At 38.9% G+C, this 14,977-nt stretch overlaps 1 protein-coding gene across 1 annotated transcript in view; it reads left to right on the plus strand.

Annotated features, from left to right (window-relative positions):
* Positions 1–14,977, plus strand: part of JARID2 (jumonji and AT-rich interaction domain containing 2) — a 225,499-nt gene that overhangs the window by 189,423 nt on the left and 21,099 nt on the right. Inside the window, exon 8 of the mRNA XM_087707415.1 lies at positions 5,121–5,617. Coding sequence (XP_087563541.1) covers positions 5,121–5,617 — 497 coding nt within the window. The remainder of the gene's footprint in view (positions 1–5,120; positions 5,618–14,977) is intronic.

The raw sequence follows: 14,977 nt of genomic DNA on the forward strand, positions 1-14,977 counted from the left end.
AAATGCTTTTGTACTATTTAAAAAGCATTTTATCTTTTATTCCTAAGAATTTAAGAATTAATGTTTTTGAGCTCCTAAAAATGATTACAAGTAGCCCTTGATTTACAGTGGCAATTGGGGCTGGAATTTCAGTGTTTTGGTGAAACCTCACATGACCTCACAGCCCTGAGATGTGCACAGTGAGTGTGGCAGGGTTGGCAGAGCCGCGTCTGCTTAAGGGTACTTGCCAGGTTCAACTGGAAGGAAGCAGGGAGGAAAAATGACCAGCAGTGTGAGAGGCAGAGTGCATACTGGAAGTACACCTAAAGGGTTCACCGACAAATGCGCGCTCGACAAAAGCGCGCCGTCGAAACCGCGGGGAGAAAACCGCGAGTTCGAAATCGCACCAACGAATGACCGCAGAAGCGCGCCGACAGAAGCGCGCTCTAAACCTAACCCTAAAGGTAACCCTAAACCTAACCCTTACCCTTACTCTAACCCTTACCTTAACCGTAATCACCCTTCTGTCGGCGCTCTTTTGTCAGCGCGCCTTTGTGGGCGCGCTGTCAATGCCGCAGTTTTATCACGAGGTGTTGTCAGGCGCGCATTTGTCGGGTCACGCACCTAAAGAACCAGTCTGTGGTTTTCAGCATGTTGGATGCTGCTGACCCTTCATGAAACTTTGCAGGAAGAAGACTGGGCTGAGTAGATAGTAGGCTGCCTGTGCCAGGCTTTAACTCTACCCCTTGCTGAAGCTCACAAACTGGTTTTCCAGGAATGCTTCCAACACGAGCTACAGGATGCATGCTGCCCCTCTCAGTATCCCACATTCCTCCAATTCTGCCGCCACCCCAAACAGCACTTCCCATACAACCTCCATCTTCTTCCAGGGGGTCAATGCCGGCTCTACTCCCTCGCCTAACAAGGGAGAGTGGCAGAGTGCCACACCTTGCTGTCCCTCTGCATCTTTCCCAGCACAGCCTGACAGGTTCCCTTCAACAGATGAGGCTTCGCTGCCCTGTTGTGTTTACTGTGTGCATCTCAGAGCTGCCTCCTCGCCTAGCTTTTGGATCTTGGGGCAACAGCAGGAAGAAGATGGCAAAGGCCAGTGGGGGCAGCTGTGGCAGCAAGGTATATGGTGGCGTGGAGGGCATGTGGAAGGACAGAGATGAGAGAAAGATAGGTGAGTGGGAGGAGTTGAAGTGATCACGTGACCATGGGGACGCTGCAACAGCCGTAACTTTGAGGAGCAATCTCAAGTCCATTTTTTCTAGCACCATCATAACTTCAAATGGTTGCTGAATGAATGGTCATAAATCAAGGACTACCTGTAAGCTTTAAACAGTTAGATAGGTTGACAGAAGTGTACTTTGCGTCATCAAGGTTCAGGGTTTCATCCAATTTGCTACTTTATTTTTAAGAATCTGTTGATTTAGGGAATACAAAAGAAAATATTGAACACAGGCTTCCCCCCCCCCCAGGGAATATGAAATAGATTTTTAAATTAATGAAAGATTGTACTGGTAATAAATTATAATTAGGAGCTTTTTAATTAAGTATAATTAAAGCAGCTTTTTTATAATCTCACAGTATATTTTTAAAAGACAATATTTTTTTGTGAGATGTGCTGTTTGTAAGCATAATCAATACTGTGATTTATTAAGTGCCAACCGATAGTTACCATTTTAAGTGTTTAGTTAATATAATTTATTGGGCTTCTGTTAAACCTGCCAATGTGTGTACTTAGCACTACTGACTTCGTTCAGAGGAACTTTGAATCTGGAGAAAGCCACAGTTTTGAGCTATTGAAAATTTTGAGATGTGTCACAGGAAGGCTTGTCCAATTGCCAGCTGGTTACTGTAATGGACATGGCCAGTTAAATCAAACCACTGGTGTGGAGACCACTGGTTGGAGACAAGGAAGCCTGCCAGCTTCCCTGTTTGTTTCTGTATAGAGAATCTAAAAAGGAATGAGAAGAATCTAGAAAGGAGTGGATCAGGGAGCCAGAACACATGGGGCCTACAGCCAGCTCATTCCCTTCTCAAGCTCTTTCAGTTTAGCATGATTACAATGAGCTGGCGTGAACCTTAGATTCTTGTACATCCCCATTCTCTTTGGGTAAAGTTATGGAAAGGAAGATAGAAATGGTTGGTTCCATCCTAAATTCGGTGTATGTTACCACACTTTGTGATTTATTTACTAGACTTATTTGTTAAAATAAGTCAAAACAATCCAAATTTGACACTGGCTTGTTTCCTCGTGAATCAGACAATAACATAATGTTGGATAATGTCCCTGATACAGATTTATTTGCTACAGTAAATTGAATGGAAACTTCAACCGCAACAGAAGCCTTTTGTTTTGCAGGCTTGCTAGAGAAGGGATGCGGATGTGTAAAACTGAGGCGGGCCCACAGGTCCTCTAAGGCTAGGGTTCTTAAACTGGGGAAATTTCTGCATATCCTGGGGGGGGGGGGTGATGGAGCAATTTGTAATTGCTTGTTTGTGAGTTGAGGATCCAATTGTGGGTCTGCCAAGACATTTGTGTCAAAGAGCAGGATTGGGAATTTTGTGGGATCAATGACATTATTTGAGACCAAGAAAAGGAATAATTTGTCAGACAATTTAAGTACCATCCCCTTAAGTCAAAGAAGAACACCAGCACTTCAGAAAATAACAAACAAAGGAACTGCTAGTCATTTCTGATACAGTGGTACCTCAGTACTTGACTGCTTCAAAACTCGTTAAATTTGGTGCCTGACGCATTTCAACGTCAAAATGTTGGACTGGTACTCATCTTTGTTTGGTACTCAACACACTGCAAAAGGAAGTGGGGGGACAGCTGCAGAGGACAAGGCAGGAAGTCGGCCATGTTGAGAAGCTCACTGCAAAAGGAAGCAGCGCAGAGGGTAGATGGGAAGTTGGCCCTGCTGGGAAGGTTACTAACACGGACAGATAGGAAGCTTTTCCGAGCCAAAACAAAGGGTCAAGTGGTAATCACATGGTTTGTTTGCTACTCATCCTTTTTAGTATTCATCATGCCTCTCAGAACCAGTTAAGCACGAGTACCACTGTATCGTATGATTATAAGCATTGCAGGGAACATGAGTTTCTGAGAATCAGACTAGTAAACTGCTGCTTGGCATCTGAATCCAGTTATATCTGAATTGTGTTAGTTCTTTTCTTCTGTTTTTAAAAAAAGTTATACTTGGAATAAAATTTAATTCTTTGTTATTTGTATATAACATATGTATTATAAAAGGATGCAATTATCCTTTCCCTATCTTTTTTGGCCTGAAGACAAAAAGGTATATTGTTCTCACTAAGACTAACGATTAGACTGCAATACAGATTTTCCCTGTGGGTTAATCAGCTTTTTGAAAAAGGCCTGTTTCATTAAAATTATTAGCCAAAATGTTAGTTCTATTAAAAGAAATTTGAATGTTAAATAATTGCCAAAGGAAAAAAGGTGTCAAGGCAATATGCTTTGAGAAAATGAATAGGCTACTGTGAAAACAGACACTGTAATATCTATCTTAATGCAGAATATTTTTGAGCTCCAGTTGAAATGGCTAAAGAACAGGTTTTTATATTAATAGCCTTGCTTCTTTGAATTCAAATGACTTTTTTATTCAAACACTATTGAAATTAGTGTCTTAAAAATCTTGAATATTTTCAGAACTAATCCTGTAAATTTTGTTTGCATTAATTCTCAATATATGTTGTTACCATTAACAGGAATTGTTAATATTTTGTCAAAAATTCACATCTGGCTGTGGTTTTTTCATGCATACATTATCTGTTATCGACATGTGGGTATCATGTTGGATAGTCTCTATTAAAATGTCATATGAGATAGAATTACTAGGAATGAATAATGTAGGAGTGCATCTTGTTCAGTCCCTCTTGCTTATAGTTCTTTCGATTAAACAAATCAATTTGAAAGCTGGCTTTTTTTTAGAATTATGCATGAACCAAGAATTCTGGCTTGCTCTTCTTAATAAACAATTATCAGAAATTATTATTTGCTCATGACTTTGGCTTCTTCAGCCTTCCTGGTTCATACATATTCTAAACAAATCATGTATTCATTTCTCTAGCCTTGCCTAGCCATGCCTGGTAGGAGTGATCCAACAGCTTGTCTTTCTTTATTAACATTGCTACTTGTGTTGTATGAACTCAGCTAGTATGTTTTTGCACCATCAGCAGACATTTATTAGCACATGATCCCTCTTCTTAAACCTCAGAAACTGACTTCACCAAGTGAAATAGTCAAAATGTTTATATTGAAGATATGAACTATAGCATACATTTCACTTGGTCTGTGGAATAGTGGTTCTCAGCAACCACAAAACTAAATTGGACCAAGTCTGTATAACAAAGTAAAAACACTAATTCAGCTGCTCACATTTACAGCAGAATTCTATGTGATAACAACTCTTCCTTCTAAGCTTTTGAAGCAAGGAAAGAAAAAGTGCTATTTCAGTGTAAGCTGATGGACATAAAAGGGACAAAGGCTACGTTTCCGTTTGCGCTAAGCCGTACCTTGTTTAACTGTAGTTTGTGGAATAAACAATTGGCTATATTCAAAAGTACTGATTAATAAATAAATAAAGCCTATTTTGGCATGGTGATATGTGTAAATACAAGCAGAGAGAAAGATGTACATCCTGTTTGAAGCAGATTTCCATTCCCATTATGGTAGATTTCTATAGCAGTGGGTAGGGAAGTTAAAAATGGAAAGACAATAAGAGATTCATGAAGTAATCAGAGTAATTGGGTGTGGGAAGTGGTTTTATTTATTTCTGTTTGCTTTGTTTTCCTTAGAAAACTAGCAGAGAAATAATACCTAATTAACATGCTGGCCATATAATTCTACCTAGGCAGCAACATTTTTAATTGCCCATAAAAAACAAGCGAAGGAAACACTCTCGACTATAACCCTCCTCCTTGGCCTCTGGTTTTCACAAAGAGGTATTGCATTTAAGGGAAAAGTTATTTTCATCTGCAACTGAATGGATACTATCCAGACATATTCATAAAAATTGGGGCATGAATGAATGTGGTTTGGGTTCAATTTCCTTAACAATTTTCTGTGTTTTCCTCTTTTTTTCTTGCTTTTCTGCTGCATTGACCTTCAGGAGGCTGTGAGCTAGACTTGGCCTGCTTTTTCCAGTTGATCAATGAAATGGGGGGTATGCAGCAGGTAACTGACCTCAAGAAATGGAATAAGCTGGCAGATATGCTGCGTATCCCCAAAACTGCACAGGACAGGTTAGCAAAACTGCAGGAAGCCTATTGCCAGTATCTACTCTCCTATGATTCCCTCTCTGCTGAGGAGCACAAGAGACTGGAGAAAGAAGTTCTCCTTGAAAAGGAGATTCTGGAAAAGCGGAGGGGTCCTTTGGAAGGACATTCAGATAACAACCATGAATTCCAGTCTCTGCCCCGCTACGAGCCCAAAAACGGACTCATCAATGGCGTTGTTCATAAAAATGGCTTCCGGAACAAAGCAAAAGAAGTTGAGGTCCCTCAAAAAACAGGTAGGCGGCGACTCTTCTCTCAGGAAAAGGAGACCACAATGGAAGAAGAAGAAGAGGTTGGTGTTCTTTGTGACCTCCACAAGTGTATATACAAGGTCAGTAGAAATCTTGCTGGGGTCTTGGCTAGAAAGCACTTCTAAAATGCACATAGTATTTTCACTCACTGTGCCAGCTCTGATTTAGTTCAAACAGTGATTTGGAATGCTTATTTTGCTTGTCGCTGAGCTTATCATCCGTTTGCAAAGGAATGTTGACTCCTCCACTCAATTTGATTTGGCAGCCTTCCCACTATATTAAGCATCTGGCACCACCACATGCTGTGTAATTGTTAGCAAGATTGGATTGAGTATGTTGAAATGCTAAGGGAGGACAAGATACATTGCTTTTTTTATGTTGGTACTTGTGTCCAGCGCTCACTGCTTTTCCATCACTGCTCTTTATCCCATCGCTATGAACTGATAATTAGGTGCTGCTTGGAAGACTTCGCAGACACAAGTCAGTGGTTTTATTTGAAGTAATCACCATTTTCAGGAACTGAGAGCTGTACAGATAGACTCCCACGCTGAATATCATTTAGATTTCTATTAGCCAGATTCATATCCTTGTTCATTTCCCACAAGGATCCAGGCAGTACATGTGAAATTAATATCCTTTTACCTCGCCTTCTCTGTCATTATAAAAGAGGTGTGAGACCTTGTCTTGTCTTAAGTTTTAGTTAGGGAATAGATAAAATTGGCTTTTCTATACACAATTAACATTGGATCTAATGCAGATCCTTTTCATCTGTTGCCAAAGAGGATATAGGCTGGGAGTTCTGGTCGGAACACATCTCACATCTGCTTGGTTGGGAAGACGCTCTATAGCAGGGGTGTCAAACTCGCGTTGTCACAGCGTCGTTCACATGGCATGTCGGGACTTTTTTCCCCTTCGCCAAATCGTGGCCAGCGCGTGATGTACCCGGCCCGCAGGCCGCAAGTTTGACAGCCCTGCTCTACAGAGGGAGTTTAACCATTTGATGAATATATTTTCATACCCATTATCTCAGATGAGGATTTTCTCATTTGGATTATGATGGCTAAGTATCATCTCCTTAAAAATGTCTGGGTTCTTAGGAAAAACCTCTCTTACCGTCTTCAGATAATCCATGATTTACTTTCAACTCCAAATAGCAGATTAAAATACATATGATATGACCACTTCAAACTCATCCATGTTCAGGCTTTTTTTTTGGTTGTATAGTTGATTATATGTTGGCCTACAAATCATATTGGCTTGTTTTATCACTATCTTCCTTAATTTCAGCACAGGAGTAGGCTGTATTGTTGGGAGCTATGCTGCTATCCGCAACTCTCCCTGTGACAAGTAATCCTATTTCCATAACTATAGTTGGTATGGTTTGTGGCTGAATACATTTTAAGAGCCCTCTCAACTAGCAAAGCTAAAACTACTTATTACAGAGTCATCATCTTTTCACATTTATATAGCACAATAAACATGTATTGGAAAGTTTAAGATTAAATTTTAGTTTTAGACAATGCTTGTTTCTAGGGCAACTATGGAAAAAACTTTGAACAGCTATTCCCATCTTTTCCTTCTTGTCACCCCTACGCCTCCTCCCAAAAAACACACACACACCAAAATCCAGGACTAGGCTACATATGAAGACAATATCACCCAGTTCTCTTGAAAATTGACTATACCAGGATGAGGACAACATTAAAATCTCATCTGGAAGCAACCTATTGAACAAAATAGAACAAAAAGAATCCATTGACTGTACATAATGAACAGCATTCTTGGCGTTAGGGGTTCAAATGTTGGGGGGCCATGGTCACCTTTCATAATTGCAGAGCATATAATTGGACTCACCAAATATGATCACTATGGAAGGCATGCCCATTCTTAAAACGGTTGCCACAGTAACCATGCTGACTCATTTATTCTAAAGTAAACTGGTAGAATTACTTTGCCCCATTTTTAAAAAAAAATCTTCTCTGTGCATTCTGTTTACTCCTACATTACACCTTTGACTAGTTTTGATATTATGCACATTTACAAACCAAGCATTAGGCTGTGGTCAATTTATTATTTCCTAGGAAGGTCCATTTTGTCTATGTGGAATCCAGGAGTATTCTGAGAAATAATGACACCAAAGACAGATGCTTTTGTTTGCATCTGGCCAACTTTATTTTAAATTTCTTTCAAATTTTGTTTTGGTTTGTAAAGGTTGCTTTAATCTTAAAGGTTATTTCAGAAGGGGATGAACATGTACTATGTTTAGGTCCCCAGTTTTATGTTACTTGTACATGTTGATTAAACTTGGCCTCTTTAGGCCTCCTTCTCCCTGCTAACCTATGTATGTTTCCTTTGAGATATTTTATCTTCATGGATTTCTTTTCCATAATATTACATTTGAGTCACATCCAATTTGACAGTATATCTTATATTCTACCCCCTTAGAGGCTGTAATCACCTCTTAGAAAATATGCTGCTTGCTGCTTCAGCAAACAGCAACAATTCGTCACAATCAGCTAAAAGTACATGGGTGCTAACTAATGTAATAATTTGATTTACTCTCATTCACCTAGCTATATTAGCTTTGTTAAAATGTCTACAACTTTCTTTTTTGTTATTCTGCTAAACTTGGTTAACAGAACCAAGTGAACTAAGTATAAACACAATAACAATGACTGGGTCTTTTTTGCACATTTATCTTAAAGTAAGCCTCATTTAATATGCAAATAATTATTTTTTGAGTATTGTTGCTTGAAATAGCTTTTTATAGCTGTAAAAATAGAATGCCAAGCAAAAGGGTTTTATTCATTGTAATATGTACCCCCGCATGGCTATTTCAATACTTTTCTTAAAGGCATTTCTTTACTGCAATTTATGTAAGTAAAGGTGCACAATCTCGTGACCCGTCAAAACCGCGGTCCACTAAAGCGCACCCGATTAAAGCGCGTACCTGACGTCATCAGCAGCGCGACAAATACGGCCGCGGAGAAAAAAGGGCGCTTTAACAAGCGCTTTTAAAGCAAGCCGATTCACATAAATGTAAGGGTTAGGGTTAGGGTTAGGTTAAGGGTTAGGTTTAAGTTTTAGGGTTACGTTAAGCGTTAGGGTTAGGTTTAGGGTTAGGTTAAGGGTTAGCGTTAGGTTAAGGGTTAGGTATAGGGTTAGGTTTAGGGTTAGGTTAAGGGTTAGGCTTAGGGTTAGGCTTAGGGTTAGGTTTGGGGGGGTTAGGTTTAGATTTACGCGTTAATTTTAACTTTACCGCTCACAGCGGGCTGTTTTCGTCGCGCTGTGATGACGTCACGTACGCGCTTTCGTCGAGCGCGCTTTAGTCTACCGCGGTTTTGTGGTGGAACCGCACAATCTATCTCAAATAGAAAAAATAGGTAATCAGGGTTTGTGGGGGAAACCCTGATTATATTTATATGCATAATACCAAAGAGTCCAGTCCTGCACGCTGGTCAATTAGAGATTTAAATTCTGTTTTAGTGCTATATGCATTAACCTCAAGAACTTCAACCATTCCTCACTGTGCATCAGAATGTCGTTTCTGCTGAAATGACCCAGTGGTTTCTGCTTGCAAAGTAGGATTTAGAAACACAGATGAAATCATGATTAATTCTGGTTTGTAGGGCAAGCCCAAGCAATATGGTTTCAATTTTAGCCAGGGAAGGTAGCTTATGAGCTCTCTCATTCTTAAAGCCAAGTTTACATAGCATTTAGAATGTATCTGAATCCAGGAATTGCAAAGAGAAATGTTCAGAGGATTTTTTTTTATTTTTGTCCAAGAAATCCTTCCCATATCTATACAGATGTTTTGAGAGAGATCTAAGAAACAAAGGCAACATTTTCACATACACTACGTATTTTTCTATTTAAATTCAAAGTGACATTGTATAAGTATACATTTTAGGCAAAAATTGGAATTTTAAGAAGGGCAAGAGAAAGCTTTCAATGGAGATTTCTTTTATGATGAATGAAAAATCTAAGCTTGGAGAACAAACCACTGCCAAAATCTAAAACCTGAGCTAGATGTATTTTCTATTATTTCAATATAAAAATAGTTTCTGCTTTCTATTGCTTGGCAAAAAATTGACAAGCAACCACTCAAAATCTGTTGGTATTAGCTTTAAAGCCTTGGCAAGCCCCAAATTATAGACACAGATTGGATAGCTGAGAAATAGTGCTTTGAATGCTGTTTATTATTAAATTGGCCCAATAAATATTTCACACAATTGTTCCTTTTATTTACAAACATGAAAATCTGAGATTGGAAATTTCATTGCCTCTTTTCCTATAATCGACACTTAACATTTTGTAATAAGCAGTTATTTTTCTTTCTTTTCTTTAGAAAAGTGCTCCAAACTAGATTTTGGCTAGGAAAAATACTTGGAGCATTATTACCTCTTTGCATATATATCCTAGCCAAGAAGTAGTCCTGCAAAGTAGTTTGAAGATTAGAAGCATCAGCATTTTCCCATTAAATCTCTATGTGGTTGCATTTCTTGCATCAGGGAACCATCAGGGGAAAAAAACACGGCCTTTGGGGCCCATAACCTTTCATGTAATATGCATTGGGAACCCTGTGCCTCCCTCTATGTGGGAGGAGCACTTTGGACAGATGAGTTACATTTGGAAAAAGGGGTCCTAAACACACTAAAAGCCATATCCTTTGAAGATTAAGGTCAAATATTTCATTGCACCCAGAAATCTATCACTAACATCTGTATTGTATGATGGTGCAGCTCTCACTCACGTGGGCTACTGCATTCTGCACCAGGAGCTTTTCTAAAGTGGTTTTGAAAACAGCCTCATATAAAGTGTTTTGAGAAGCTAGTTCTGGCTTTTATAAGGACATGAGATACTATCACCAGGGCCTCCCTCTTCATATATGACTTCAAGTTGTATCCAATAGAAGCAGGACAATGGCTTCTCTTTCCATGACAATAATTTGCATATCGTATCCAGTCATGTGTTCAGAAGAAATCACAAGTCAACATCTCAGGCAGAGCTAAATCTGGAGCCCACAGAAAACCAGGATGGTCTTTTTTAGGACTTTACCTCAGTCTTTTTAATTCTGACTGACCATAACAGTCTCCAAACTCAAGACTTCCACAGCATCTCCAGGCCAACACAGAGTAGAAATAAGTAGCTGAGTTTAATTGGCATACTTCTGGTTCAGCGAGTGAAGAGAAGGTAATAATATTTGACTCTGGTCATGGTCAGATCACTTTTTTATTACTTTGGAATCCTGTATGCCTCTGCAAGAAATAAAACCTATCTTATTATTTTCTAACAACGGCCTAATGACCTGTTGGATTTCTCTTTTTTTTATTAACAAACATGTAAAATACACACGCACACAAAACCTAGACTTATACCACATTTACACAATACAATACGAACAGGAGCTGCCTGTTCTTTCTAATAGCAATTATCAATTGATACCGCTCACCTGTTGGATTTCAAAAGGGGCTTGAAGTTGTTCCTGAACAGACCTGGGCATTTTTGGGTCTCTGGGTACATTAAGTCCTTTGGCTGCCCTTGTCGAGGCAACAGCATTGGGACAAGGGGAGCATGGTGGTAAAAGAGAGCAGGGAAGAGGACTCCACATCAATCCCAGTTTGTCATGTGGCCTCTTGGGAAAATTAATTGCTCACCCCTGTTGGGAGGCTCTGGTATACTTAATTTGATTGAAGCCTTAGTCACCACTTGGAAAGTGGAGGTGACAGTGATCTGGGATCATGTTGTGGTTTTGCGTTCTTCCATTTCTTGGAAGTTGCCATGTTTTTGGAAGACCTCTAGGTCCAGGAAATGAAACATCTAGCGCTTTGTTGAAGGAAAACAAAGATGTAGATGCTAGAGAATACCAACCACTTTCCAAAAGCCAAAATGCATCCCAGATCACATTATAAGACTTTTCCCCAATCATCCTTCACTCACTCATCAAGTGTTAAGACTCTAACAAAACTTAGTAACTTTATTAGCAGTAAGTTATGCAAACATCACAGAAGCCCAATTCCAATTCTTTCTGATTATCACCCTAAAGGTGGATAAATGCTGAGCTTTGATGCCCTTATTGCCATAGTGTAGGTGGAAACATAAGCTCTTACCATACTCAGGTTTACTTTTTATCTTTGTCCACTGGTGATCTAAGTGGTTCTTGTGTCATTCACCTGTCAAAAATCCTCAATAAACCATGGATTGTAAATGGGGCAGTTTGGAAATAATTACATCAAATGTGGCCCTCTCGGTCTTCAAAGCTGAATCAGGCTCTGCAAAACTGCCTCCCAACTTACAGGAGAAATCCCCAGGCAGATGTGAGAATTCAGTTATTTAATCAGTCAATCATGTTACAAGTCATCACAGTTACAACTCTAAGTGTAAATAATTAGGGCTAAAACAGGAATAAGAACTGATTTAGGGTGAAACTGAACTGAGGGAATGTGAAGGACAATTTTAGAGATCTGTATGGAAATTGTAGTTACTGTATTTGCCAAAGAGTAAAATAGAAAGAAGTGCCATAAATATTAATATCTAAGGAAAAATGGTGAAGTCTTAGATTCTTTCTTTGAGAATATTGTAAATACTGAAGAATGTAGGTGAGGATGGTCTGAGTGAAGAAAAGTTAAACTATTAAGTGTCCTTATAGAGTGGCTGTTCAATTCGTTTAATCTGTTTGTAAATAAAGCAACTCTGTTTGATGAGTGGAAGAATGACCTTCTTTACAAAAGGAAACTTAGGAAGAGCAAATGTACAATTTGAAGGAGAGGGTAATTTGTTAAGTGTGCCTGAGAAAATGTTTGGCAGAGTTATGATTAAAAGGGTGCAAGGAGAGATAATGGAGCAAGGTCTGCAGCATGGCTTCGTGTGGTGAATATGTGCAGTTCATCAGGCAATGTGTGAAGAAGACACGTTATTGTACATTTGTTGATTTATGGAGTGCATATGATCAACAGATGAAGTGTGAGCCATGGTTGGTGTTGTTTGCTGAATCCAGTAGGAATGGTGTGTAATGGAAGTAAAGCATGTGTAAAAATCATTGGAATGCCTAGGAACAAAGTTTGCCATTGAGCATGGAGTATGACGAGAACATTTGATGTCTCCTTAGTAGTTCAGTTTATTTATAGATAAACATATATAGAATGCCTATGGCAATGTTAGAAAGATATTGGTTTGAAAATGAATATGCATGGGGTTTTTTATATGCATGTTTTTGGCTGAGAAAACAAATGATTTGCAACAGATTTTAAATTGTATTATCATACAATTAATATATCAAAGACACTCTGCAAAAATGTAACCCTGAAATGAAAACTATTTATGGGTTTTATAAATGATTGTGCTTTTTGGGTCAATACATCCTATAAAATAAAATAAAAATCAATAGCTTTAATTGATTGAAATATATCAATAGATTAAATTGAACTAATTTGAGCTGTAGTTTTAAACCACTGGTTGCATGTTCATGATATACAGTATGCCAGCTTTTGAGTTCCACAATTCAGGTAGCGGTGGGAAAAAAATTAGTCCACATTCTCCCTCTAGTAATCTTGAAAATTTATGTCATTGAAATAAGCAAAACCTTTTGTGGGAGAATAACTCGCATTTTAAAAGGTTATAAGTACAGGTCTATTTGGTGATCCTCTGTCTTTATAAAGACATAATGTATTATATGATAAATAGGTGCCCTTTCAATACATTGCACTACAACTCCCATTATCCCTTGATGACCGGGTGTTTTATTTAAAGCATCTAGATCAGTGTTTCTCAACCTTGGTGACTTTAAGTCCTGTGGACTTCAACTCCCAGAATTCCCCAACCAGCTGTGCTGGCTGGGGGATTCTGGGAGTTGAAGTCCACAGGACTTAAAAGTTGCCAAGGTTGAGAAACACTGATCTAGATAATACTAGATTGAGAAACATTGCCATATTTCCCCTACTGAGCTATAAGGCATGCACCTGCCTCTCCAATCTTATGCCTTCCACATACTTGGAGTTCAGTTTCCGTAACTCCTGTTGGTGGAGAATTATGGGAAATTGCCACAGATGTATCCCAGTTGAAAGCAAACTTTGCAGCAGTAGTTAAATGAAAGAGAAACATCACAGCTGTGTAATCGTAATGCATTCTTGGTTCACAATAACAACTTAATAAGTAAAATTAAACAATGTGGAAGTTTTTTGCAATATTTCTATATTATTTCTAACAAAAAATATTTTATTTCAGTTTTGCAATACATTAGGTAAATATGGCTGAATACTGAACATGTTGTTATTTTTAATCTGGTTTTGAATCTCTAGCTTTATACTATGTCTGGCATGATTTTAGAATATATCTGGTAGAAGGAAATTTATCTAACTTTCTACGCTGCCTGCGATAATTCCCTGAAATCAAGTCTTGCCAGTACATTTCTAAAGAAGTATTTTTGTGGGGTTTTTTTTAGAACCAATATAAATTGCCCGTTAGAAATCATCTTTGGGGTGGGGGGAGTTGCTGTTATTTTTCTTTCCTTGCTTGGCAATTGCCTGTATTTGGAAGGCATCGTCTTCTTGACACATAGCATAAAATAGGATTGAGTGAGGCTTTTAGGAACCCAAAGATTTCTGGATAAGCCTAACCCTGATTCTTTTGCAGAATCAGAGAGGAGGGGCAGTATCTACACAATGCTGCCTTCTCTATTTTTCCCATTTTTTTTCTTTTAATCATGATAACAGTGTACCCAATCTAAACATCTGCCTGATTGTCCCACCAATCATGATAATAAATACAAAGACCTGAAAATAGAAATAGAACGACTGTGGCAAAAATTAGATATTAGATACTTTATTTGTATGCCGCCCTTTTCCCTGAGGGGACTCAGGGCGGCTCACAATTCAGGGGGAGGGAGGACAAACAAGTTACAAACACGAAAACATACATCATTAAAAGAGCACAACAGTCATACTATTCGAGTGGGGTTGAAATCTTTAGCCCCAGGCCTGTCGGGACAGCCAGGACTTAAGGGCTACGCAGAAGGTCTGGAGGGTGGTGAGGGTACGAATCTCCACGGGGAGTTCGTTCCAGAGGGTAACGGTAAATAAGCAAAGGTAGTCCCAATAATACCCAAGGTGCCTTGGGTACCATCCCAAAATAACTGGAGCACCACTTGAACACCATCGGCATTGATAAATTCACCATCAGTCAATTGCAAAAGGCGGCTTTACTTGGAACGGTTTACATCCTGTGACAATATCTGTAACGCCATCAAACATCCACCACTGCCTATTCCAGGTCCTTGGAAAGGACTCAATAAATAGACAAAAACGCCAAATCCAGTTTGAACATCTGGCTGACCGTGTGTCAAAACAATAATAATAACTATATTAATAATAATAAATAATGGAGGAGAATCATCTGTTAGAGAGAAAGTTGAGACACATGCCAGTATTTTTGGATGGGTTGGA

Source organism: Thamnophis sirtalis, unplaced genomic scaffold, assembly GCF_051295495.1.
Source record: "Thamnophis sirtalis isolate CommonGarterSnake01/CBP01778 unplaced genomic scaffold, rThaSir2_p1.2 scaffold_2, whole genome shotgun sequence".
NCBI lineage: Eukaryota > Metazoa > Chordata > Lepidosauria > Squamata > Natricidae > Thamnophis > Thamnophis sirtalis.